The following is a 27181-nucleotide window of genomic DNA, read 5'->3' as shown; positions in this document are numbered from 1 at the left end:
TGACTACTGCCACCTCCACAGCCGCAGCAATACCAGGTTTGCGCAGGATATCCGACCAGACCGTACGGAACCGCCTACGTGAGGTAGGAATTCATGCCAGACGTCCAGTTCGAGGTGACATCTTAACACCACAACACCGTCGACTCCGACTGCAGTGGTGCCAGATTCATCGACAATGGCCTCAACTGCGATGGAGACAGGTGTGGTTCAGTGACGAGTCCCGATTTCTGCTCCGACGTCATGATGGAAGATGTCGCGTGTATAGGCGTCATGGTGAACGTTATGCGGCAAACTGCGTGCAGGAAGTGGACAGATTCGGCGGGGGTAGTGTCATGGTGTGGGCAGCCATCTTACACACTGGCAGAACTGACCTGGTCCACGTGCAGGGCAACCTGAATGCACAGGGCTACATTGACCAGATCCTCCGGCCACACATCGTTCCAGTTATGGCCAACGCCAACGCAGTGTTCCAACATGACAACGCCAGGCCTCACAACGGCTTTCCTACAGAACAACAACATTAATGTCCTTCCTTGGCCATCGATATCACTGGATTTGAACCCAATTGAGCATCTATGGGACGAGTTGGACCGACGCCTCCGACAGCGACAACCACAGCCCCAGACCCTGCCCGAGCTGGCAGCAGCCTTGCAGGCCGAGTGGGCCACCATCCCCCGGGACGTCATCCATACTCTGGTTGCTTCAATGGGCAGGCGGTGCCAGGCAGTTGTCAACACACGCGGAGGCCACACCCAGTATGGACTCTAGATGACCTTGACCTTGGTGGTGTGTCCTATCACTTACTCACAATGGACTAGAGTGAATTGTGAACAATCCTGCAACATTTGGTAATTATCGGACTCACCATTCAATAATTAAATCAATTCTCCAAATGTTACGACAATGTGGTTTTGCGTTTCTTCTTTTGAAGAGTATATATATATATATATATATATTTTGAGTGAAAATTAACACTTGAGAAAATGACCACAAAAAAGAAGAGTTTGTTTTGTTTAACGACACCACTAAAGCACATTGATTTATTAATTATCAGCTATTTGATGTCAAACATTAGGTAATTTTGACATATACGTGTTAGAGATGAAACCCGCTAAATTTTTCCATCAGTGGCAAGGGATCTTTTATGTGCACTTTCCCACAGACAGGAAAGCAAATATACAGATTTATTACCCATATGGGCTCAAATATACGGGATAATATTTGTTTGATCTCTACACAGTGTGCAGATTGCTTCTACAGCCATTGATTGGCTGGCTTAAAAATCACATTTGGTTGGTTGGTTGCCATGGACGGAACTTCACTTTCATTCATATAATGTTTCCATTCATGAGTCAGATTACACATACGTTATACGCTCTACAAAGATTTATAATAAAAAAACTGGACTCATTTGTTTCGTAAACATGAAATGGTATATTTTCATAAGCAGCGGCTTCAGTAGTATATAAAAATAATTATTTTCTAAGGCAACTACATGTACAGTCGTTTTATTTTGTACTGTAAACATTTGGTTGTGAAAAGAATGCCGTTATGCTATGACATCACTAACATTACGTCATGTAACGTGCTTAAAGATTATATGATGTAATGGCTGATGGCTTTGTTGTAGACTGCAGAAGAATTTTTACATTTAAAAAATCAGTTAAAATTAACAATGGGTAATAAAGAGAATAACCAACTCGCTACGAGGAGTTACAAATTATCTGTCCCTCGTGAATGAACGTTGTAAAACCCTCACCAAAGGCTCGGGTTTACAACATGCATTCACTCGGGACAGATAATTTGTAATTCCTCGTAGCTCGTTAGTTATTCTCTAAGTAGTGCACTGGTTGGAATGATTAAAAAAAAACCAATCAGCTGAATGGATCCACCAAGGTGGTTTGATCCTGCGACGCAAGCACTTCAAGTAAGCACTCAACTGACTGAGCTAAATCCCACCCCTATTATCTGCAATACTCTTGGACGACGACGAAAAGATCTATTGTAACTAGTAAAAAAACAAACCTGTGAGTTATTAACAAAATTAGCCAAAGTCTTGTCTACTTCATTCACATGCATGCGGCTTTCGATAAAATCCTTCACAACCTCCTCTATAACAGATCGTTTCCGTTTCTCTGGAAATAAAAACAAGAGTTGTAATTTTGGGATAAAATTCTGCGGATTCCAGTGCCCCACATGCTGTCTCAAGACAGCATCAAGAACACTCAAAACAGACCTGTGGCTCTTTACACCTATTATTTCATCTCACCATCCCATACAATCATTCACTGATAAATGTAAGCCTCAAACGACTAGATTTAATATAAACTTGTGTGTGCTCATTATCAGTGTACGTTGTCAAGTGCCTTGATGCAAACTAACACAATATACACCAATCTCCAGATTTTTGAGTTAGCTGTGAAAAAAAAAGAAGTTTGTTTTATTTAACAATGCCTCTAGAGCACATTATTTTTATTTTATCATCGGCTATTGGACGTCAAACATATGGTCATTCTGACATATTTCTTTAGAGGAAACCTGTTGCCACCACATAGGCTACTCTTTCCGACAAGGGGCAAGGGGTCTTTTATATGCACTTTCCCATACAGGACAGCACATACCACGGCCTTTGATGAACCAGTTGTGGACCACTGGTTGGAACGGAAAATAGCCCAAACTGCAAATGGGTCTACTGAGAAGGATTGATCCGATGACGGACCACTGCACAGGCGGACAGGCCATTGCTTGAGCTACATCCTGCGCTCCCAAAGAGTTAACCGTGAAGGTATTCTGCTGTTAGTACGACTCAACAATACAACAATAAATGTTTTCAAAAACGCAATCTCTGCCAACTGAACAGGCTGTCTGAAGTGTGCTACGTGTGATATGTGCTAAGTCATGTCACAGCAAAACCATGTTTTTTCTCAAAATGATGTAAATGGTTAAATAGCATTTTGGAATTAATCTCCTCAAGTCTTGTAGTCATTTTAAAAAACACTGCATCACTATGAAATCAGAGATGTCCATCTCACTCCTGCAGATGGTGAATACTGCGTTGTTAAAGTTTGTTTTGTTTAACGACACCACTAGAGCACATTGATTTTATTAACTATCAGTTATTCAGGGATGTGAGAGGGGTGGGAACAAAAAAGCTTACTACTCACCTTCTTTCTTCCCAAGTAGAACAAAGGCTTTCAAATAGCATATCCTGGATTGGATGAAACTGGCCAATTGCAGCGAAGATGACGAAATCCAACCAAGGGAATGTACTACATGCGAATACTACTTATGATCGCACGATGCTACTTTAATTTTTTCGTTTTCACATCGTTTTTGTTTTTTGGGGTGTTTTTTAAAGACGAAATGGAAAAGCGCATTTACGCGTTTCCATGTAGCTCTCACATCCCTGCCTATTGGATGGCAAACATTTGGTAATTCTGACATATGTCTCATTAGTAGCAAGGGATCTTTTATATGCATCATCCCACAGACAGGATAGTACATACCACAGCCTTTAATACACCAACTGGGACCGATCATAGACTGTGCATCAAGGAAGCACTTTACCACTGGGCTGCATATTGCATTAAAAGATCTGTGCATTTCAGAAAGAAAATTAAAATAGATGAATACAATAATTCTAACGATGAATTAAATATCTAACAAACCTTCCGGTGACCGAGGAGTGGTCTGTCCAGTTTCTTCATCTTTCACAGAATTTACCTGCAGGTGAAAAACAAAAATTTAAATGTTTTTTTTTTTAAATAATAATACTTTCATTATGCATGTACATTAATTTATCTTGATAGATCTATATTTGTGTCTGATTTAACTATATAAAAGTTGAGTTGGCTTATACAGATGAGTTGTGTTGGCTTGAGTTGGCTAGCTCTACAGAACATTTTGCCAAATTATCTTTGAACTTCAAAAACCCAGTTATTTTCTAACAAAATAAAATATTTTGCCAATTCAATCCCCAACCCCCCCCCCCCCCCCACCCCCACCCCCACTTTGTCCCGGACCCACTAAGTCAGAGATTGTGTGTGGGAGAGACATGCTTGAACCTTAATTGGATATAGGCACGTTAATATGTTATCCAATCCAATACAATCTAGTTTAGAGAACCCAGTAATGCAATATAGTGAATTATATTGTTTATTTTGATGAACGGTCATATTTATTTAAAAAGAAGTAATAGAACAGAATAGAATAAAATAGATGTTTAACGACACCTCAGCATGAAAAATACATCAGCTACTGGGCGTCAAACTATAGTAAATCCAAAACATTAAGTGATGATCAACATCAATATAAAAATTCAACAGTTAAATAAAAAACACAGTGTAAAGAACTCTGCAAAAAATACAAATATCACAGATAGTTAATAATAAAATTCAGAATAAAAAGTCAGTATCTCAAAGAAATTGTAATAGAAGTTCTGGATGGAATCGAAATCATTCCATCACATTTCGGTGTCCAAATATATTTTTAGTAGTCAAGAAGTAATAACCATACAGATGCAGTGGCTGAAGGTTGTTGTTCTTGCACGGGTTCCGGTGCTGTATTCGACGCCTGCGCCTCTCTGATTTGAGCTTCCTGCTCAGCTAACTTTTGTCTGGCTTCGTCTTCAGCCTTTCCTTTTTTGTTAGCTTCATCTGTTTGAAGACACAAAAACACAACAATCTCTTACAAAAAAACACTGACATAAGGAAACATGTTGGTTAATATAGAGAATACTCCCCGAGTGTCTCGTGATATCATAATTTATCAGCACGAGTTGATAGAAGTATAAAATGCCAGACTTGCTGAGGATTTTTTTACTTTTATCAACGAGTGCTGATAAATTATGATATCACAAGACACGAGGGAGGTATTCTTTTTATCATCAGTTATAATTCTTTTCATTTGCGACAATTGTAAACAATTCTTTGAAACCTAATCAAGATTATGAGAAGCGATATCTCTTAGGAGAATATTGCAAATTATAGTGCCAGCGATATCTCCTACAAAAACCTCTAATGGAAGATAGAAGTTTTTTTGTTTTTTAACGACACCACTAGAGCACATTGCTATATTAATCATCAGCTGTTGGGTGTCAAACATGGGGATCGACCGTGCATCAAGCGAGCACTTAACCACTGGGCTACATCCCGCCTCTCTGATGGATGATAAAAAGGGTAAAATGTATGATTGTATAGTAAGTTTAAAAAATGTATCATACACCACTAGAACAGATTGATTTATGTCACGAATCAGCTTTCATTGATCATTCCAACATATAGTCAGTGGAAACCTGCAGCATTTTCCCACAAGACAGGACAGCACATACTGCTGACTTTGATACACCAGTTATGGGGCACTAACTGGGACAGCAATAGGCTCTCTGAGAGGTCTTGATCCTACGACCAAATCATGTCTGGTGAGCACTACTGACCAAGTTCGATTCCTCACAAATTACTGTCTAAATTCACTACTTTCCAAGCAGAATCCCTCAAATCTGATGTAGATTTGAGTTAATCAAGAAAAACTAAATGATAATGGTCATTACAAATAAAATTGAGCTTTGTTTGGAAGTTGGAGGTTGCATATCTATCTCACATGTGCATGTTTATTTTATTTTTATTTTTTCTCAAATGATTTATTTTGACATCTTATTCTTTCCACAGCATTTTGTCTATACACATGCTAGGAGATTTATATCATACAGAAAACAATACACATCCACACACAAATGGGTGGATAACGATGCAGGCCAAAGCCTGAAAGGAATGGTCAAATCTGCTAACCTATGTGTTGTTTTAAGCAGTCATAGGCATTCTTGGCACGATCTAAAATGTTGCTGAGCTTTTCGCTGAGGTCTTCCGACGGGTCCTTTCTGTTGATGATCAGATCGGCTGTTTCTTTTATCTGCTTCATTAAGTTCACCGACTTGTTAACTAAGTCACCGAAATACTGTTTGTATGCACAGCCGTTGTACGCATTGTGAAACTGCTCTATCATTGTCTTCAACTCGGAGTGAACTTTCTGCATGGAAATCTGTCTGGTCTGCATTTCTTCCTGTCTGAAACGATTGAACTGTGTTTAAATAAGACACTCCGGCACACTGTTTGATTCAGTGGTTAATATTCAGTGGTGGATCAAGACAAATCCATTTAGGGGAGCCCCAGTGACATGAGGCGGAATGCCAAGGGAACTTTGGGGGAGGTTTGGAAGGGGATCATAAAAAAAATAAAAAATAAAATTATAACTGTTGCAAAATTTGGGGGGGGGGGGGGGGGGGGGCAGGCCTAGATCTGCCTCTGTTATTAGACATCTAACATACGGTAATTGCAACATTTGGTTTAGAGAATTAGAGAAAGAAAGAAATGTTTTATTTAACGATGCACTCAACACATTTTATTTACGGTTATATGGCGTCAGACATATGGTTAAGGACCACACAGATTTTGAGAGGAAACCCGCTGTCGCCACTTCATGGGCTACCCTTTCCGATTAGCAGCAAGGGATCTTTTATTTGCGCTTCCCACAGGCAGGATAACACAAACCATGGCCTTTGTTGAACCAGTTATGGATCACTGGTCGGTGCAAGTGGTTTACACCTACCCATTGAGCCTTGCGGAGCACTCTCTCAGGGTTTGGTGTCGGTACCTGGATTAAAAATCCCATGCCTCGACTGGGATCCGAACCCAGTACCTATGAGCTTGTTGACCGATGGCTTAACCACGCCGCCACCGAGGCCGGTAGAGAATTAGAGAAGAAAACTGCTTCTATCATAGGGCTACTCTTATTATCCAATAGCAGCTACAGATTGTTTTCCTGCACTTTTCTTAGACATGGTAAAATATATATCAAGACCTTTGACATATATATTAAATTATGACCTACTGGATGGAACAGAAAATAACCCAGTGAGACCCAATATCCATTTACCACACAGAAAAACTCTAATGCTGAGCGATATTCTGCTATATTTTAACCTTCTGACTACGCCAGTCAACATACTGTACATTGTATACAGTGCATTCCCCAATTGATATTTCCCGCCATTTTGCACATGACACTCACAGGAAACAATTTATTTTACAGCATGCTAGCTTTTGTTTGTTGTTTTTCAATGGAAAATAGCTTGGTGCTAGTATTTATCTATGAAATTATATATAATGCAGCAAACCTTTTTCTCTCTTCTTCTGCTATCTCTCTCCGTTTTCTGTCACCCTCTTGAAGTTTGTCATCTAATCTCTACAAAAATGACTTAAAACTTAAAACAAACCTCATCATTAGTTAAAAATTAAAATTTCTGCTAACAAAACAGAACACATCTCTTGTAACCTTGTTTATTTTTATGTAGGTATACAACTTGTTTAAAAACAACAAAAGGTTAATAATCATTTAAGGATGGTCTGGTTTTTTCTTTTACGTTCATCTGGGTATGAACAAAAAAATATCATCCACACACTGGGTGAATTGTTGAAAGCATTCACATATGTTCGTGGATGGGTTTTTTTTTTCCAAACCCAGATGAACATAAAAGAAATAACAGACAATCCTTATAATTAAATTTCAAAAATACTTACTAATAATAACACTAAAAATTCATATTTTATTATGAATTATTCTCAAACAATAAAATTCAATAAGACAAAGTATCAAAATAAAGTAATGTTACACACAACTAATTATGTTTATTGAAAATGACCAATTTCTTGAGTTTGTTGATTCCATCCCCTCAACACCGAGATCACAAAATTCAACTACATGTACATCTACAGTGACAAAAAAAAATCCTTTTAATGTAACACAAGCCACCACACATTGCAAATTACATAAAATGTAAACTGTTGAATTGTTTGTCCAAGCATATAACAATTTATTACAGTAACTAGATATAAAACTCAGCAATTAGACAGTTCAGAGCTTGCTCTGGAGAAGCAGAATATTTCGCCAAATTATTTATTAAACTTCTAAAATGGTAACCCCCCCCCCCACTTTTTTTTAAATATAAATTATTTTGCCAAATTAGAATAAAATGCACCAATTGTTTTTGAAATTCGCAATTGGTGAATTTGGGGAGTGCCAGAGCGAGCCCTGCAGTTGGTGTGTTCATTTGTTAATGTCTACCTTAGAATGAGTACTGTGGTCTTCTTTAAGCTTAGTTACATTTCTAACAGTTTCAGCCATCCTGAAACGCAAAAAAATAAAGAAAAGATAGTTAAACAATAATATAGTTTTGATAGTAATTGATAATTTAAGACTGGTAGTTACTGGGTTCACATCCTGGTACCGGCATCCATTCAGACAACACTGATTTCTATCTCACTGATGACTAACAACTAGTTATCACTAACCCTCTCTCTTGTACAGACAGCCCAGATAACTGAGGTACGTGACCAGGACAGCATGCTTGAACCATAATTGGACAGAAGTGTGAAACTAAGCATAAATAAAATGAAATGAGAACTCACTCTTTCTTGTGGAGCTGACTGGTCTGCTCATAAAGTTGTTTCATTCGATTGGTGAAATTTTCCTCCTGTTCTTGAAGCTTCTGTTGAGACGATTGGTGCAGTCGTTTCGTCTTTTCATTGAATGCCTCTTGCTTTGCCTGAGCAGCTGCCTAGCAAATACAACATAAACAGAACAAAGATGAAACCTTCCAAGTTTAAGAAAAGGAAGCAGGGCTAAAAATTTGATTTTTTCACGAGAATCCATGTGGATTCCCATGAAAGCAGTTCACGGGAATCCTCAGATTCTAAACATTTTCAGAGAACTGTTGTTGGTTCCATTGTTCTTTACAGTCACTTTTTTTAGGTGTCTTACCAGCCCCAAGTTCAGCCAGCAAACGTTTGGCTAACGTTCGCGAACTAATTGAATGGTTCCCAACATGGCCATTTGGTTTACCGTGAAGCACATAAGCCAGTCTAGCAGACATTTATCCAATCGGTCTGGCTGAACACAGCCCAGGTTACTTTTTGAAGATTGCTAATTCATAAACAGAGCATGGGACACTTTTGTCAATGTATTTTGCGCAATGGTTCAATATTTGTTTGGATATTACTGAAGTACATTTCCGCTACAGACAAAAAGATGTATTGATTAAAAAGAACAGGTAATTCAAGGTTAGGAACATAATTATCAGCGAACTAACATAGAAATGTTTGATGTATTACTAAAAGTGGCACAATACAGTCTATTGTTATTATGTAAGAACTGAACAAACATGTTTCTTTTGGTTCTCTTCATTGGCAATTTGGTTCATAGAAATGGACCAACCACCGCTTGGCTCCAGACTATTCTCAATAAACCTCTATGTTTCTAACATGCACGGATTCAAATATATGCTACACTTTTGAAGCCAGTTTAAAAATCGAAGCTTGATAACCAGATTTTAAAAAAAAAAAATTAAATTTTTTTTAAAAAAAATTCTGTAACGTTTTACTCACTGATTATTCAATTTAATAAATTTGTGGAAATATTTCACGCGAATCCAAATATATTCAGATGTTTTATGCTTGCGCAAGTCCTGGCACGAATAGGATTCAGAGATTCGCGCAAATGTTTAGCCCTGGGAAGGAAGGAAATGTTTTATTTAACTACATGTACACACAGATATTGAGAGAGGAAACCTGCTGTCGTCACTTTATGGGTTACTCTCTTTTCGGTTAGCAGCAAGGGATCTTTTATATGCACCATTCCACAGACAGGATAGTATATACCACAGCCTTTGTTACACCAGTTGTGAAGTTTAAGAACAGAATCTCATAGTGTGCACAACTCAGAATATAATTTATAGTCTACCTTATTTCTGATCAGTAAAGTCAAGGATAAAAATTACATTGGACAAACACAAATTTAAAATGTTGCAGGGTCTTCTGTATTCCAACATAATGTAGGTTGTTAAAGTGAAATGTTTTTTAATCAACGAACAAGGGCAGGATCAGTTTACAGGTAGTGCCAAAATCCAAGATTACAGACGATTGTAATCTCTAAAATTTGAATGTACAAGTTTATTTTGAAGATCATAAATCTAAAATCTTAAAGATAAAAATATGTTTTGTATAATGACATTATTATACAGTTATTTATTAATCATTGGCTACTGGATGTCAAACATTTAATAATTCTGACATATGGTCCTCCGAGAAACCCAGGGGACGGGACATAGCCCAGTGGTAAAGCGTTCGCTCGATGCGCGTTCGGTCTGGGATCGATCCTCGTCGGTGGGCCCATTGGGATATTTCTCATTCCAGCCAGTGCACCATGACTGGCATATCAAAGGCCGTGGTATGTACTACCCTGTTTGTGGGATGGTGCATATAAAAAATCCCTTGTTGCTAATCGAAAAGAGAAGCCCATGAAGTAGCAACAGCGGGTTTCCTCTCTCTTTATATGTGTGGTCCTTAACCATATGTCCGATGCCATATAACAGTAAATAAAATGTGCCGTTAAATAAAACATTTCCTTCCTTCCGAGAAACACGATACAATTTTTTGCGTCAGCAGAAAGTTATCTTTTATATATGCATTTGCCCACAGGCAGGACAACACACATCTTTTGATATATCAATCGTGGGGCAATGGCTGGGATGGGGGACAAAAACAATCAGAGAAAGGGACTACCAAGGAGGTTTGATTCTACAATGCAAGCACCTCAGGTTAACATTCTTTATTAAATATTCAAAATATCCAGTGTTTTTTCCAATTTAAGTCCGAACCAAATTGTTAACAACTACGATAAAGTCATACCTTTAATTACCATTGGATTTCCCCAAAATTTTGTCCAGACACAAGTTGAGACTGTAACGATGTCACCAATATCGACTTCGCCAAGATTGCATAGGGCAAAATACATGCATTTTTCTGCCATCTGCAATTTGCTTTTTTATGGAATACTCTTCTAGAGGGATGAAAGCCTCCAATGTATGTGACATAATTGTAATAAAATCAATGTTCTTTAGTGGTATCTTTAAACAACAACAAAAAATTAAAAATCAATATGTCATCATGTTTGCTGTTATACCATAATTTCTGTGTTACTAAATTTTGACCCTTGCATTATGTACAGAATTTGCGGAACTCATTTGATAAACTCAGTATTATACAAACTTTGGCTTTGTTGTCCCACATTCTCTCGCATTCCTTGATCATACAGACAGTTCTTCCGAACTCTGGAGAAACAACTGTCTTCTCGGACTTGGAGCCTGATGCTAATGAATCTAATGTGATCAGAGATACACACGAATATTTCGTTTTCTTTTCTTTTGACACCAATTTTTCATCCGACTGACTTCTGAAAAAACACAAAGACAAATTACAACTCTCAAAATGTGCAAGGGCAATAAGCTGTGTTGCTGCAAAACGCTGAAGCAAAATTATTCTTCAACATTATATAGATCTATCATTATTATTATCGGGTATTTACTTTGTAATTATCTGTCCTAAATTGTCATTTACACGATGATCTGAATTTCGAGAGATGTAATTAAATTATGATACAATACATAATACATTTACTTTTAAAACATATTGTTGGTAACACTATCAAAATATTTGACAATATCCCGGCATATTTTAAAAACTATGGCTTTTTGGTAATTATAGTAAATTTGTATTCATGGTTTATAGAGCGCAACTTTTATTGAAAGACAAAACCCTATGCCCCCACTAAGGTCATCCTTATCAATTACATGTAGCAATAACATCAGACCTGTCAACCCTCCCGGATTCCGTGGGAGTCTCCTAGTATTTGATCAAATCTCCTTGTCCTCTGTGCGGGAGACAATTTCTCCTGTTAAATGACATTTTTGTAAGGATAAAAAAAAATCGATCCTCTTTTGTCAAAATAACATAAGGGAAGTAACTCTACCTTTTTTTTCTCATTCGGAAAATGTCGACTACTTTCGGTTTCTGAGAATGTAACAGGCTGAATTTTTTAACCTTTGCCGAAGTGAGAATTGTGGGATAGCCTATTTATATTATTAAAAAAGCACATGGAGTTTATAAAATGACGTGTTATTATAATGTTTGTTGTCATCGTAATGGTTACGAAGCGTGTTGCCGCTAATTCAACAGGCTGTGTATTGACATTCAGTGTTGCCATATATAAAAAAAAAAACTATCCAATTTAGTTCTAATAACACCTCTGAATTGTAAAATGTCTTCCCACTGGATTACATAATGCAACTATGACGAATCTGAACTGCCAGACTCCGAGTTGACAGCGATACACACGATGCATGTTAAAATCATAGCAAGACAACGAAAAGACCAATTAGCTATATAAACATACTTGTGTCAGTTAATTTTGTATGTTTGTGCAGTAAAATGTTGGTTATAAGGGTACTCTTCAAGAAATTTGTACAATTAAAAAAAAATTGTTTGATATTGACATAAAGTTACTCACGGAAATGGGTATAATTCCGATATATTTCACACGATGTCCGTAATGAGGTTTTACTTATGATTAATGAAAATACAATGTTTATTGCATCATTATAATGATTTTAAATAAGTACCATACCACCGTTCCTCATTATAGTAAAAACTGAATATTAATTTATAAGATTTATATAAATTTGTCTTTGGTACTTAGGTACACTAACCACAAATGATAATGTAACGCAACCTGTAAGGCTTAAGTGTAATACCGTAAATGTACTAATTAAAATTTTTATTTCTTGTTCATGTTCTTAACATTTTTGGATAAAATATTTTTTTTTTTTTTAAATATGTATTAAATCATAAAAATATTTAATTTTTTATTTTATTTTTAATGCCAAGATCTAAGGTTAAGAAGTGTATATGACATTATATAGTATTCATATAACTTATTGTAATAATGTTTTTTTTTTAAATCTTGCGATTTTGGGTTAAATTGTGTGAATTTAAAAAATCTCCTGCTTTTTCAACACACACCTCCTGCTTTCTCTTGACTAAAGGTTGACAGGTCTGAATAACATGCATTTCACATGCACTTTTCACAGAGACGTTGTCGAATTTGATATATATGTAATAGTATATTAAAAAAGGTCTATCAATCAAAAGGAACTATGCTACAACACATTGATAAAGTTGTAATGAATGCACCCAGAACCAGTACAAATTATGCATGAAACAATAATGCTACGTACCATATAAATACATACATGTATAGTGTTTTCCCTAGCTTGTTTTAGCATGGTGCAGCATCATGCCTCACTAGTCTAGCACCATCTTGCCTTAATCAGTGCCATGCTGCACTGAGATTAAAAAAGCCTTTTTCAATAATTAATTCTAAAATTGTCATGATAAAAGACTAAAAAAATGTATTATTAATTAATAAAAATATCTCTGTTATATATTTTGCCATTCATTTATTAAAGCAAAAACATTAATTACATTTATGTTTATTTCAATTATTCTTTTTGTCTTTAATGCAAAAAAAGTGCCCTGAAAATTGTCAAAATTGCCCCAAAAGTGTTTTGTCTACCATGCCTTCCCAAATTTCTAGGGAAAACACTAATGTATAAGTAATGCATGAATCATGCTAAAGAATATGGCATTAATATATAGCCTGGCTAATAGTAATGTAACAGTATTCACTGTAATCTACACATCAGGGCCCATATGACGACCGGACAAACTTAAACCCAGATAGCTCATGTATGTATGGATGTACCAACATTTTAATTTTATCTACCAGCTAGAAGCTAAATGTGGATAAGAGCTGAATCAGGCCATCATGCATAAATGGGCCCTGGTGTCTCAAATGTTTACACTGACCTACATGTAGAACAGAACTAAACAACTCACTTTTCTGCAGCTTGTTTCTTTGATTTGTCTGTTGCGACAATGTCTTTCTTATCCTCATATAGTTTGTTTCCTTGTACGTGTGTCGGCCTTTCAAGATGAGAGTGCTGCAGCTGATATGGACTCGCCGCGTCATCCAATATTTCCTGTAAAACAAGCATTCTGAGAGTACTACTAAAGCAGTACATTTCCCTTACCAGGCCTAACAATTTTTCATCTCTCTTAAATTCAAGGGCGATACCTCTGAAAATCACCATGAAAGGTAAACTTGATCAGTAATAGTATATGATAAAGCAATATATACATGTAATATATATATATACACAATTTCATCGCAATATCTCTGGCATTGCAAAACAAATTTTCATATCTCTTAACTTCAAGGGCCATAACTCTGTCAATAGGGGTGTCACAATACACCTATCTCATGATTCTATACATATCACAATATCTAGCCCACGATATGTTACATATCGTGATGTCTGATTCACAATGTTTTCCCTGTATAACAACATTGAAGCTTACGTTAAGTGATTTAAAAATAAGAAATGAACCAGATAATTTAAGTAAAACACTGATTAAACAGTTTAATGTAGAAATACCACCTCATAGATATATTAACATAACCAGGCACATATTCACTGTCAACTGGCTTTTTTTTAAAAGGAAATAAGTACATACCAGTACAAATTGGTGTTTGTAAATAAATATGGAATTAATAAAGGAATCGATACATGGTCAAAATAGGAATTGATACACAAGCAAGGAGATCGTGTATAGTATCATTAGCAGTAGTATTGCAGGCCTCTGATCATTTCGTTCGCACATTGCTCACACAAATTTAATTTTGCATAACCTATTTTTTGTTTGCACAGAATTTGGAGCACCATTTACTTGGATATAACGGGTTATGCAAAAAGCAAATGGGTTACTTGGATTTATTTCTGCCTAACCGATAAATGGGTCACGCTGATTTTCAATTCTCAAAGGCCTGATATTGTGATTGCATCAGTGTATTGTGACACCCCTATCTGTCAAAAATGAGTAAATCACCATGAAAGTCAAACTTGGTCTGTAACAGTACATAATAAAGCTATACACAACATTTCAGGTCAATATCTCAAGGCATTCTAAAAAATAAAAATAAAAGAAGCTGGAAAACAAATGTTCACATCTCCTAAGTTCAAGGGCATTAACTCTGTCAAAAATTGGTAAATCACCATGAAAGTCCAACTTGATCTATAACAGTACATGATTGAGCAATACAGAAAATTTCAGCTCCATATCTCATGGCATTCTAAAAATAAAAAACATCCCTAAAACTATATGTGGGACAGACGGGCGGACAGATGGATGGAGATGAAACCTATGACTAGTTGGACCGGTAGCCCAGGGGACTAATAATCACAACGATCAGTATAACCACAATACACAACCATAGAGAAGAATGGAATTAGTTGATAAGGCTCATCCTGGATCAAAAATAACTGCGACCAAAACAATTAGCACCTACGTATTTAACTGAAACATCGCTGAAAGGGTATGCTGTCAGGTTTCCTCCTATAGTGTGTGTATTAATATACAACATTTGTTATCGGTGAACTCGAAAATTATCAAAGTAATCATCAAATGGCATATAATGTCAAGGATATTGCTGTATTATTATGGAAATCATTGCTTAGTCAGTGGTAGGCAAATTCCTGTGTTTTCGTTACAGAGTTATATCTGATGGCCAAGAGTGATTATAACTGTCGAAATGTCCATCAACATGTACATGTAGCTCTCAAACAGCAGACTACTCGGGCTAATATATACTCTGTCAAAAAAGAAACACATAGATATAGGTTTTTTGTACAATGTTGCTGAATGAACATGTTTTTTAATGTTCCTGGAATGGGACAGCATGCCCAAGTGCACCCTAAAACAAATTTAATGCATGTTGTGCGACAATTGCAGGAAATCTAGTGTGAAATGGTCAGATTTTGGCAAATGCATGTGAAACTCGGTGAAAAGATTGGGGTAGTGATGGGTATTTAGAGCTGCATAATGCTCGCAATGATGCCTCATTTCCATTTCGACATAGACGAGTTACAAGATGCAAGACTAAGCCTGCCGAATCGAAACATTGCAATAGGCCGCCTCCATTTAGGTGTATAGCAGTCAGCAGTCACATGCTACATTAACATCCATCAGAGCACCATTTCATGTCTCTGGGACAGGTACAAGCAGTTTCAATCAGCTGAAGACTGACCGAGAAGTGGAAGACCTCGCATAACAACTGCAGCACAAGATCACTATATCCGGGTTCTGCACATGCGTCACTGAACTGCCATAGCAACGAACACTGCTGGACACATACCTGGTTTGAGAAGGGTGTCAGCACAAACAATTCAAAACCGACTTTGAGAAGCTGGTTTACAGGCTAGGAGACCGTATGTTGACCCCGTCCTGCGACGTCAACATCAACATTTAAGTGTTCGCTGGTGCACGAATGTACAGGGGTGGAACTTGGGGAAACTGGCAGCGAGTATCAATCTAATTAAAATTAGCTCCACTATTACATGTGGATCTAACACCAGTCAGTTGGAGCTCATGTCCACCAATCAAAACCTTACTTGCAGAATCCTGCCAGTGATTTAAAAATAATTTGAAAACATTCCGAATTATCCTGAGGGTATACGACATGTTTCGTGTGAATTACGAATGCCTTAAAACATGTTTTATTTTATAAAATAAATAATTTGTAATGTAAAACTGAAGACTGATTCAGTTTTTTTTTTTTTTTTTATATATATAAATAAATAAATAATTTTTAATGTAAAATTGAAGACTGATAACCCACCCCGTACGTATTGGTATGGTTCGCTGTACTGCGGCCACTAAAATAGACTCGCCCGATATTTTTAGAATTTGTATGCTCCCAAATAACGTTATAAAAGGCGAAGTGTGATTGGTCAATATTTAAATTATTATTTACAGACGAAATGTTACCTGGACATTGGGGACTACACAATGTTGTTAGTTTTAAATCAATGGCAAGATTCTGTAAGTAAGGTTTTGATTGGTTGACATGTGCTCCAACTGGCAGGTGTTAAATCCACATGTAATAGTGGAGCTAATTTTAATTAGATTGAGCGAGTATGGTTCAGCGACGTGTCACATTTCCTTCTACAGCGACGTGATGCACGACGTGCTTACAGACACCGCAATGAACGTTTTGCCAACAACTGTGTCGCCCAAGTTGACAGATTCGGTGGAGGGAGCGTCATGATGTGGGGAGCCATTTCATACACTGGCAGAAGTGAACTAGTGTTCATACAAGGCAACCTGACAGCTGTACGCTACCGCGATGAAATTCTTTGCCGTCACATGCTTCCCATTTTGGATCGACAGAGAAAACTCTTTCAGCAGGACAATGGATACGTGTAACAATGGATTTCCTACAGAATGAGAACATTAATGTGCTGCCATGGCCATCAAGATCACCAGATCTCAACCTCATTGAACATCTATGGGACAAACTGGACAGACGTGTACACCAGCATGACCCAGAGCCTCAGGCGTTTCCGCAACTGTCACATGCACTGCAGGAAGGATGGGCTAGGATTCCACGTGCCTGGATTCAGAGACTCATTTACTCTATGCCAAGGAGATGTCACACAGTGATTGCTGCTGCTGGTGGCCACACAAGGTACTGATTTCAGCGATGCTATTTGGTGATGAAAACGCCTCCACTGCCATCAGTCCATAGCAAGAACATTATCACATACTCATGTCAAATTTTACCTGTGATACGATCATAAATAACGAAATTATGCCACTTTGTATTAAAGAAATATTCCATGAATATTTCGCCTATGCGTTTCTTTTTTGACAGAGTATATGTTGAGCATGTGCCATTAATTAATAACAGTGTCGAGTAAAAATAAGCGATCATTAACAAATTTTAACATTTACAAAATATCGATTTGAAGTGAAATTATGGTAAGCAGGAAACATTTTGCTATAAAATATTCATTTAATTAGAGACATTTCTACTTGGACTAGCCAATTGCAAACTGACTGGCAACTATTGTTTAAAATTGTGTAGTGATCTCTGAAACTTGCAGTGCAAGATGAGACTCGATACTGAACAAAATGTTCCCTGGTAAGATGTTATATTTACTGTGTACAAAACCAAAACATGCCTACAACTTGTCCGGTAACAGGTCATTTCGCCCTTGTTACTAGTTTGCTAGAATCATTTTGACCAGCGTCGATTTGTACCGTCTTGTCCCATCTTTCGTTTATATATATGTATATATACCTTTACAGTGCTGTCCGGTGTATCTGCGCACCTAAGCATTCAAAGACCATTTTCTATGTGAACACTGTGAAATACTCAAGGCTGTTAACAAAAGTAAAATGTTGTGACTGAAATTTAATGTAATGTTTTATATGACAATTGTAGTCCACTTTAAACATGTATTTCTCCCATCCCACACCCTGTTATTTATTTTATTGGACAAAAACATTAATTTGATGGGTCCTGCAGTGAACCTATATTAATGGAAATAGCAGTGGCGTAGGCAGGATTTTGTATTGGAGGGGGGCACTTGTGTAGTGGGATATGACACAGGAACCTTTTTAAGTTATTAATAAGCGAAAATGTAAAAATAACCCGGGATTGGGGAGGGCGTGACCCTCCTGTCCCCCCCCCCCCGGGCTACGCCACTGAGAAATAATCCTATTAGGCTGACATTTACTGGGGTCTTCTTTCATAAGCTACGGCCCTAGTACGGGCATTTTTTAAGTTTGCATTATTACCTGATATTATTTATTTAGGCTTGACCGCTAGCTGATGGACGGCAAATCAAATATTCAAATACATTTACATAGGGTGGTTCTTGTGTTATTGCAAATTCATTATGGGAGGGGGAGGGGGGGGTCGGGAGGGGGGTCGTTAAAAATTGAGGTAAAAGCCAATGTCTGATACTGCATTACGCTAATGTTGAATAGTCCTTTGTTGATCTTTGTGTCATTTAACAATACACAATCTTGCAGTTTCAATACCCCTCTCCCCTTGTAATGTTTTGTGACCGTGTCATATTTTACTTTGGGGTCTTTAGTAATACATATATGTTAAAATAAATGGCAATGACTGGGGGGGTGGGGGGGACATGTGTGTAAACTGTTTTACAAAAGAATAAACAAACAACATAGTACAGTCAGTTATTGCTATTATATGAAGCCAGGGTACTGAATCACCTTATAAAGTGATGAAAACATGGGCTAAGTGACATAACTCAATTTAGCTTTTAAATTATAACTGTCATCCTACACATCAATACAAGTAACTAAATGATAGCCTATATCATTTAGTAGCTTGGCCTGGGCTTTGACTCAAATTACATCATCTAATTAAAATAGTATTAACAAGATAATCACTACATTGCACAGGGTGGTTGTAATGTTTACCCAAATCATGTCCCGATCCAGACCTCACACCCAAAAATTAAAGGTGGGGTTTTTGGTCCAAATATTGGGGGGCGGTCACCTCCCCTGCCGCCCCAGTTCCGACGCCACTGATGTAGGCATTATTACTAAAAACTACGACACAACAGACTATCAAAACAGGATAAAACTAATTTGCATATCCAGGTCAGACTTGTTCGTCACATGTTCGTAATCGATCGGAAAACCAAAACGAAAGTTGTTCGATGTCAGGTTTTTTTTAAAATATACAATTAGCTAAATTAAAAAAAATAATTATGAGTTCAAGTATCCGCGATAAGAGCAACTTTGGGAATCTTTATTGGGTCGTAATTGGGAAAAGGTTTTATATTGGATTGGGAATTTACGTTAGGGGAATGGGGCCGATTAACGGCCCCAAAATGTATGGTAGATTATACCCATCCGATAGGTACCTGGGGGGGGGGGGGGTCATTGGGGCAAAGAAAACGGCAGAAGTGATCGGGTTGACATTACGGAAACCGAAAACGGCCGAAGTGATTCTCATTTAAAAAAATAAAAAAAGACTGAAAAAATAATTTCCACAATTTCTCTGACGACGGAAATCTGTCTCACGATGGACAGTTAACAGCCATGATTTTTATTATTATACTTAATCAAATATATCTCTCACCAATGAAGCAGTGCATAATCAGAGATACACTACAAATTGTTTTATGTCTGTAGTAAATAAACATTTTAAAATTGTCCATAAATGTAAACACCTCCTTGTATCCAAAACGAGTTACATGTCCGGTGATTTGGCACAGATGTGGATCGGTTACCCTGCTATAAATTTATAAACCGCCCATGCCCTCAGTTTGTAGCCCATAAAGGCTACACTATTGTCCCAGGATTATTTGAATACTCTGTTTTGTCTTGTTAAAAATATTACAATGAAAATGAACGATCACACATGACCCATCTCATGATCAGTTTCAGAATAGTTTTCTTGAGTGGCACAGTACTGCAGATGCATACATGTTCATTGTCATGCATGGCTAAGATGCCTATATGGATTTTTTTTCTCGGGTAGATTGTGCACACACGTGGATTTTATTTTGCTTTTATTATTATTATTATTATTTTGGTAACAATGTGAAAATTGTGAACTGGAATGACTGTCAGTTAAGGTGTAAAATTTGTTTTTGATTTGCATTTGTCTGTGTATTCCTTTTCAGTTTAAATAAAAATAACCGCCCGGTTCCCCCCGCCCCCCTCCCCATACCCTAACCCCAACCCCAACCCCAACTCAAAATAATAATTGTTTTTAATTTTAAAACCCCAACAAGTTAGTTTAATTTGACATCGAAAATATTTCAAGGGAGGTAACTCAGAACCGCTGACCCGCAAAAGTGAAAATACAGCACTTAACAGCAGGGACACATTTTGGTACTGAAGCGTTATTTTTAGAAGACAATGCTGATGTTGATTTTTAAAAACATTTTAAGAATACGTACAGTCGAGTATTGTAAATTCGAGACCCTAAGGTTTGACTTGATCGGAAGGGCCATACTTTGAACCTGACAACAATAAAAATGTTACTTACCTGTACATAAATATGTTTATAGTAAAGTCAAACGAAAACAAAGTACACTGCAACACTGCTGATATATTAAACATTGTTCCAAACACACTCCCCCTAAAACAAATGGCGTCCGGTTAGAGTATTGTAAAGTCGAGAGTAAACACAGTGTTACTTTCTATGACATCACATTCAATTGAGGCCACTTAAAAGAAATGTTTTGTTTCTGGAGCATTTTATTACACTTCTTTGTATTAAAAAAAAACCCCTCCTTTTTAACCAACTGATAAAAAGGACAGTAAAATTCATAAATGATAAAACAATGAATAATGAAACATAAACTTTTTAAATGGTGACCTCTGTGGAAAAGCTCAAAATCTGACATGACATGTAATTTATTGTTCATTGTTTTGGCTACTGGACCTACAGTGAGGGCAAAGGAATCGATCACCTCTCCTGATCACTCTTTCTTTGGTGCAGTACATTAAATGTACCCAGTGGGAACACATATCACACTGTACCCACTTTGTGAAAACGAGTGAAACACTGAATTCTGCCATCTACCCTGTCTTTGAGTGTAGTTTGGGGAATACCATATCGTTTGACGGCTGTTAATACAGGTAAGTTTTCATCTTTCACCACTAAGTAAGCATTTGTTAAACTGGATGGCGAGTATGACCTATATCCTGGGGGTTTTTGGTTTTTTAGTTTGGTCTGTAAAAACAATAATTGTAATACAATTAAGTAAATTATTTTAATTTATTAAAATATCATATAAAGCTATCTAAAATGAAAAAAGCTTTTAGTAGTCAATAGTTAAAAATCATTAAAAATAGAATTTCTGGCATTAGAACCCACTCTCATGTAATCTGTTGGTGCTTTAATTTGCGGTTTATTTGATAAGACCCCCAGCTGTATTCGTACCCATTTAATTACTTTATCGTGGCCTTACAGAGTCCCTCCCAATGTGTCACGTGACCGAAAGCTGTCATTTTTGCCATCCAACCCAAACTATTTTTGTCTACTTCCATATTTTTACAATACTCTCGATTTTACAATACTCAACCATACAACCATACATGTAAATCTATTTTCGTGTAAATCATTTGAATGATTTTAGCATATGATTGGTTCAGTTTTATACAAAAGAATAGTATTAATGCAATGAAAATAAATTATTAAGTATAATACAGAGAATTTGTACTTTTTAAGTTTGTTATACATGTATTTGTAAATTTATACATTTTTTAAAGAATCGTGACACAAACTTCAATTTTTTGGTAACCAAGTAACATTAAATTCTAAATATAATTAAACTTTTTCATCACTTCATCAGTGAATATTACTGTTAAAAATTGTTCAAAAATAATTATTTGTAAAAGATACTAAACTACAAAGTAGATGAGATTAGTATATTTAATACAGGGAACATTTTGTTCAGTATAGCATCGCGATTCACTTTGCAAGTTTCAGATATAGCTCTACAATGCTAAAACATTAAATAGTAGTTGCTAATCAATTCTTAAATTGATAGCACTGTCACAAATCAAAAATTTAAAAAGAAAATGTTCTCTGTAATAATTTTTTTTTCTTCTACATCAGCTAAGGACTAACAGATGATCCCACAATGACACGTTGTGATCTAAGAGGAACACTTAATATTAGATTATGACATTATATGTTACTCTCATAGTTACCGAATCTAAGATATGCACCTCTAAATTTATGTGCAAAATAGTTGCACACATTCCAATAATATCCTCAGTTGAAGTCTCAGTCTATTTATAAATAAGAAAAAAGGTAATGTCTCACGATTTAATTCTATTAAAGAAAGGAAATGTTTTATTTAATGACGCACTCAACACATTTTATTTATGGTTATATGGCATCAGACATATGGTTATGGACCACACAAGTATTGATAGAGGAAACCCGCTGTTGCCACTTCATGGGCTACTCTTTTCGATTAGCAGCAAGGGATCTTTTATATGCACCATCCCACAGACAGGATAGTACATACCACAGCCTTTGATGTACCAGTCATGGTGCACTGACTGGAGGGAGAAATAGCCCAACGGGCCCACTGACGGGGATCGATCCTAAACCGACCGCGCATCAAGCAAGCACTTTACCACTGGGCTACGTCTCGCCCCCTACTTCTATTAATGCTGGTAATCATATTTTTTTTAAATGAAGTACTCTGCTGAACATTAAGTTTCTGCTTAAAATTGGCATGAGGTGGCACTATTGGTAGCCTTTTGAACAGGTGAAAATAACTACATACAGAAAAAACATTTGAAGGTGTGTTTCATCTGATGTAATGTCCAACTAATTACAATATTTGAAACAAAAAGATAAATAGTCATGGTCATAATGGGTATTTTTCTGTATTCCAGGAAATTTGTAGTCTCTGTGCGTCTATGGAGAAACCTGAAATGGAAACGGAGTGGAAATTTGTAGTCTCTGTGCATCTATGGAGAAACCTGAAATGGAAACGGAGTGGAAATTTGTAGTCTCTGTGCGTCTATGGAGAAACCTGAAATGGAAACTGAGTGGGAGAGTACACTATGGTTATAAGACAACTTTCAGTAGATTCAATTATACTTCAAGCTTGATGCTGTTATGTTTTCTGTTTCCAACTGTGACAGAACCTGGAACAGAAATGAAATGTGTGACAATAATTCATCAACAAATTTAGACTAATACTCTTCCATGGATGCTAAATTTGGTACATCTAACCATAAAATTTTATTATAATTCAAAGTGGTATATAGTTATATTTATAATAATTCATTGTTTGAATTTGTTTTTATACAGCACTTTATTGAACCAAAATAATCATAGCTTCATTTCAGTGTTTCAGCTGCTAAAATGTGTTTTGGGGACATTTGTCCTGGATAGAAATTTACCTTTCTGATATTTTATGAATGTTTGGACATTCTTTTCAAAGGTGAAATATGGCTACTTACATTGCTTTGTTTCTAATAATGACATTGAAGTTGTAAAGTATGTAATTATTTACGTAAGAAATTGATTAAAAATATTGGCCAAGCATTGGCATTCATCATGTGATAAGTTTTTACTGGTTTGAGTTGAAAGACCGGTACAGATGATAAGTTCTATTGCATTTTTTATTAAAATCTTCAAGTATTCAATATTATTATGAGTCTAGGTGTGTGTGTGTGTGTGTATATATATATATATATCTTCTTTTTTTTAAATATTTTGAAACAAGAAGCTTATTTTTTATGTAACATGTGCATCTACTTTACATCTGCGATCTAAACCTTTGTTTTCCTTTTTATTATTGGTCTGGATATACATTATTGTATAAGCGTGAGTAAATGTGAGCTGAAATTGTTATTCTGATGTAACATTTGCATAAATTATTATGTCATTAAATTATGTATTCCAAGATTTCTGTGTGTTTTTGTAATTTTGGAGCGGTTTCAAACTTACCCCAAGAGTACATATGTTATCAGAAATAATAGTAACCCTTTATATTTTCACTTAAATTTTTCGAGAGGTAACATTAATAACTGCTTGTAACATCTATAAGGTTACAACGGAAATTTCGGGATGCAGTCGATTCGTCCACTGGACAATTCGTCCACTGAAAATTCGTCCACTGAGGAACTCGAGACGATTCGTCCACTACACAAAATCAGTTCCGGACGATTCGTCCACTGGGTTTTTATTTCCCCAGTACATTTCGTCCACGGCCTAAATAATGTGTACTACATGTACGTGGGGGCTAAATAAATTATTAGATATATTTTACCCCGTATTTTTTTTTGCTGTGTCATAAATTTACAAAGGTGAAAATAAATGATACTGCATTAGATTACGCTTGGTAGATGTTTTTGTAACAATGCTCTGCAGACATAATTATTTGGTGTTTCTATTTATTCAGTTATTATTTGTTTCTATAATGTACGCCTTTCACGCTACATGTCCTAGGATGTTTTTAGTACAATATGCCCAGTAAAGATAATCTTTAGCCCTTCCCTTTCAACTTGTTTGGTTTCTGTTTGCTTTACCAATTAAGTGTACAGGTGTACTCTATTGTGATATCGTGAAGTAATTAGCAATGCAGGCTCATTACTGCTTAAGCTTGTTTCACCAAGTTGGATCCAGTAGCGTCTAAAACAACATGCCTTATTTCAAAGCGGCACCGCTAACTACCTGTATGGACGGAATGAATGAATGTTTAACGACACCCCAGCACGATAAATACATCGGCTATTGGGTGTCAAACTATGGCAATGCAAACAAATAAGGTGATGATCAACATCAATATAAAAATTCAAGATTTAAATAAAAACACTGTAAAGAATTGTGCAAAAATACAAATATCACAGATAGATACTGACTTTTACTCAAAATTTCAATGTGTGCTGTATTGGCCATTCTCAAAGAGAATGTTACACCCCTGCACCACGGTGAGGTTACAGCACGCTCAGGGGTGTATGGATGGAGGGGTAATAAAGTCTTCCGACGCGGAGGCTTGCATTACCTATTTACCACATCGTGTACGAGCGAGTGGACGAATCGTCCGTGGACGAATCATCCGCATGATAATGAATACAAACAGTTAATAAAAACTGGATAGTAATGTTGAATTCTAACTCTATTTTACTTTTTTGGTTATAGTATACCACAAAATTAACATTAATACGTTTGAAAAACATGCAGTCGAGTGGACGAATTGTCCGAGGTGAGTGAACGAATCGTCTGTGGACGAATTGTCCGGTGGACGAATTGTCCAGTGGACGAACCGTCTGGAAAGCGAAATTTCTCGTTTTTTTTTTTTTTTTTTACAAAAGTGGATGTAAACGACAATTAAGATCGTCATGCCGGCCATGGTTTTTGTGAGGTTTTTTGGCATATTTCGGGTGACCGCCGGCCATGTTTGGTCACAGAAGTACAAGGCTACTCCGACTTTATTTTGCTTCATTTGGATAATATAGTGATGGGTTTTTTCAATAAGAGCAACAGTTTTAATGAAACTATGACCAAGAAGAAAAAAACATTTTTAAATTTAAATTTAAACTACAAAAAATTACTCTCCTACCTTTAATTGCAGTTAGATTTCCTCCAAATTTTGTCCAGACACAAATCGCTAAAAAAACACTACAAATATACAGATTCCACACACAAGACTGCAACGATGTCGCCGATATTGTCTTTGCTGAGATTGCATAGGGAATACTCTTTAAGAGGGGTGAAAGCCTCCAAAGTATGTGACACAATTAATATGAAATCGATGATCTCTAGTGGTATCATTAAAATAAAATAATAATAATAATAATAATAATTAACAAAATTAATAATATGATGTCATCACGTTTGCGTTTATATCATGACATGTTAAGTCCTATCCTTTCACCCCTCTTGAAGAATATTCCATAAAAAGTCAAAATGGCAGCTGATACAAAATTACATGCTTTTTTCCCTATGCACTCTCAGCGAAGTCGATAAAGATGACATGGTTAGCAACTGGTATGTGGAATCTGTGTCATTGTAATGGGTTTTTTTAAGATTCGTGTCTGGACTAACTTTGGAGGAAATCTAACTGCAATTAAAGGTAGGAGAGTAATTTTTCGTAGTTGTTAACAATTTGGTTCGGACAATAGTAACCTAGGCCTACTACTACTACTAGTACTAGTAGTAACCTAGCTGAGGGCTAGTTGAATTTGATAAGGGACAGTAAGAATTTTTCTTCAACTGGCCCTGCTGGCGACAATGGTTTTCATGTTAATTTTCAATCCTGTCCTACTAAACTCTAAAACAAATTTTTTAATCCGTCTCGAATAGTTGGAGATACCTTGATATTACGGGGATTCGTTTTGTAAATCAGTTTTCCTTTTGAAGAGTTTTTCAGTTGCTTTCCGATCTCCATATCTGGACTTTGGTCTAAAATAGCCTGCTGCAACTCTTTAGAAAATAAGCATCCATGCCATTATTCTTCTGTAAATTTGAATATTTTTATGTCCTCAAAGTTAACCATGTAAACAAAACCAATATTACAACGCCACCAGATAATTTCTAAATGTCTTCAATCTTTCGTTTTATAAAAGTCGAATCAACGAAAAAAGATTTACATTACTTATTTACTTGTTATAAGAAAGTTATTCTTATAGAAACGCTGTATATTACAATATAATTCAGACTAATTAATGATAGTTTATGAAAAAATATAGAGTTTAATAGACCTTGTGTAACTAACTTTCTTTTTCAGTTTCCATCTAAAGTTGAATTTGTTATAACCAAGAGGAGATAACTCAATATGATGTTCATTCATTAACGGTTTCACACCAATCAAAATTTTTTTAATTTTTATCTCTTGTGTCATACATAATTAAATGCTATTCAATATAATGAA

General features: G+C 36.3%; 1 protein-coding gene across 1 annotated transcript in view; it reads right to left on the bottom strand.

Annotated features, from left to right (window-relative positions):
- Positions 1-26861, bottom strand: part of LOC121368365 (nucleoporin GLE1-like) — a 32897-nt gene extending 6036 nt beyond the window's left edge. Inside the window, exons 1-10 of the mRNA XM_041493059.1 lie at positions 26624-26861; positions 13785-13927; positions 11100-11283; positions 8463-8611; positions 8119-8179; positions 7172-7239; positions 5787-6061; positions 4516-4655; positions 3669-3723; positions 2026-2135 (exon numbers count right to left, since the gene is read on the bottom strand). Of these exons, the coding sequence (XP_041348993.1) occupies positions 2026-2135; positions 3669-3723; positions 4516-4655; positions 5787-6061; positions 7172-7239; positions 8119-8179; positions 8463-8611; positions 11100-11283; positions 13785-13927; positions 26624-26698 (1260 nt within the window). The 5' untranslated portion in view covers positions 26699-26861. The remainder of the gene's footprint in view (positions 1-2025; positions 2136-3668; positions 3724-4515; positions 4656-5786; positions 6062-7171; positions 7240-8118; positions 8180-8462; positions 8612-11099; positions 11284-13784; positions 13928-26623) is intronic.
- Positions 26862-27181: the final 320 nt, after the last annotated feature.

Source organism: Gigantopelta aegis, chromosome 3 (assembly GCF_016097555.1).
Source record: "Gigantopelta aegis isolate Gae_Host chromosome 3, Gae_host_genome, whole genome shotgun sequence".
Classification (NCBI taxonomy): Eukaryota; Metazoa; Mollusca; class Gastropoda; order Neomphalida; family Peltospiridae; genus Gigantopelta; species Gigantopelta aegis.
Note: the sequence above shows the minus strand (reverse complement) of the source record. Positions and strands in the feature narration are given on the sequence as shown.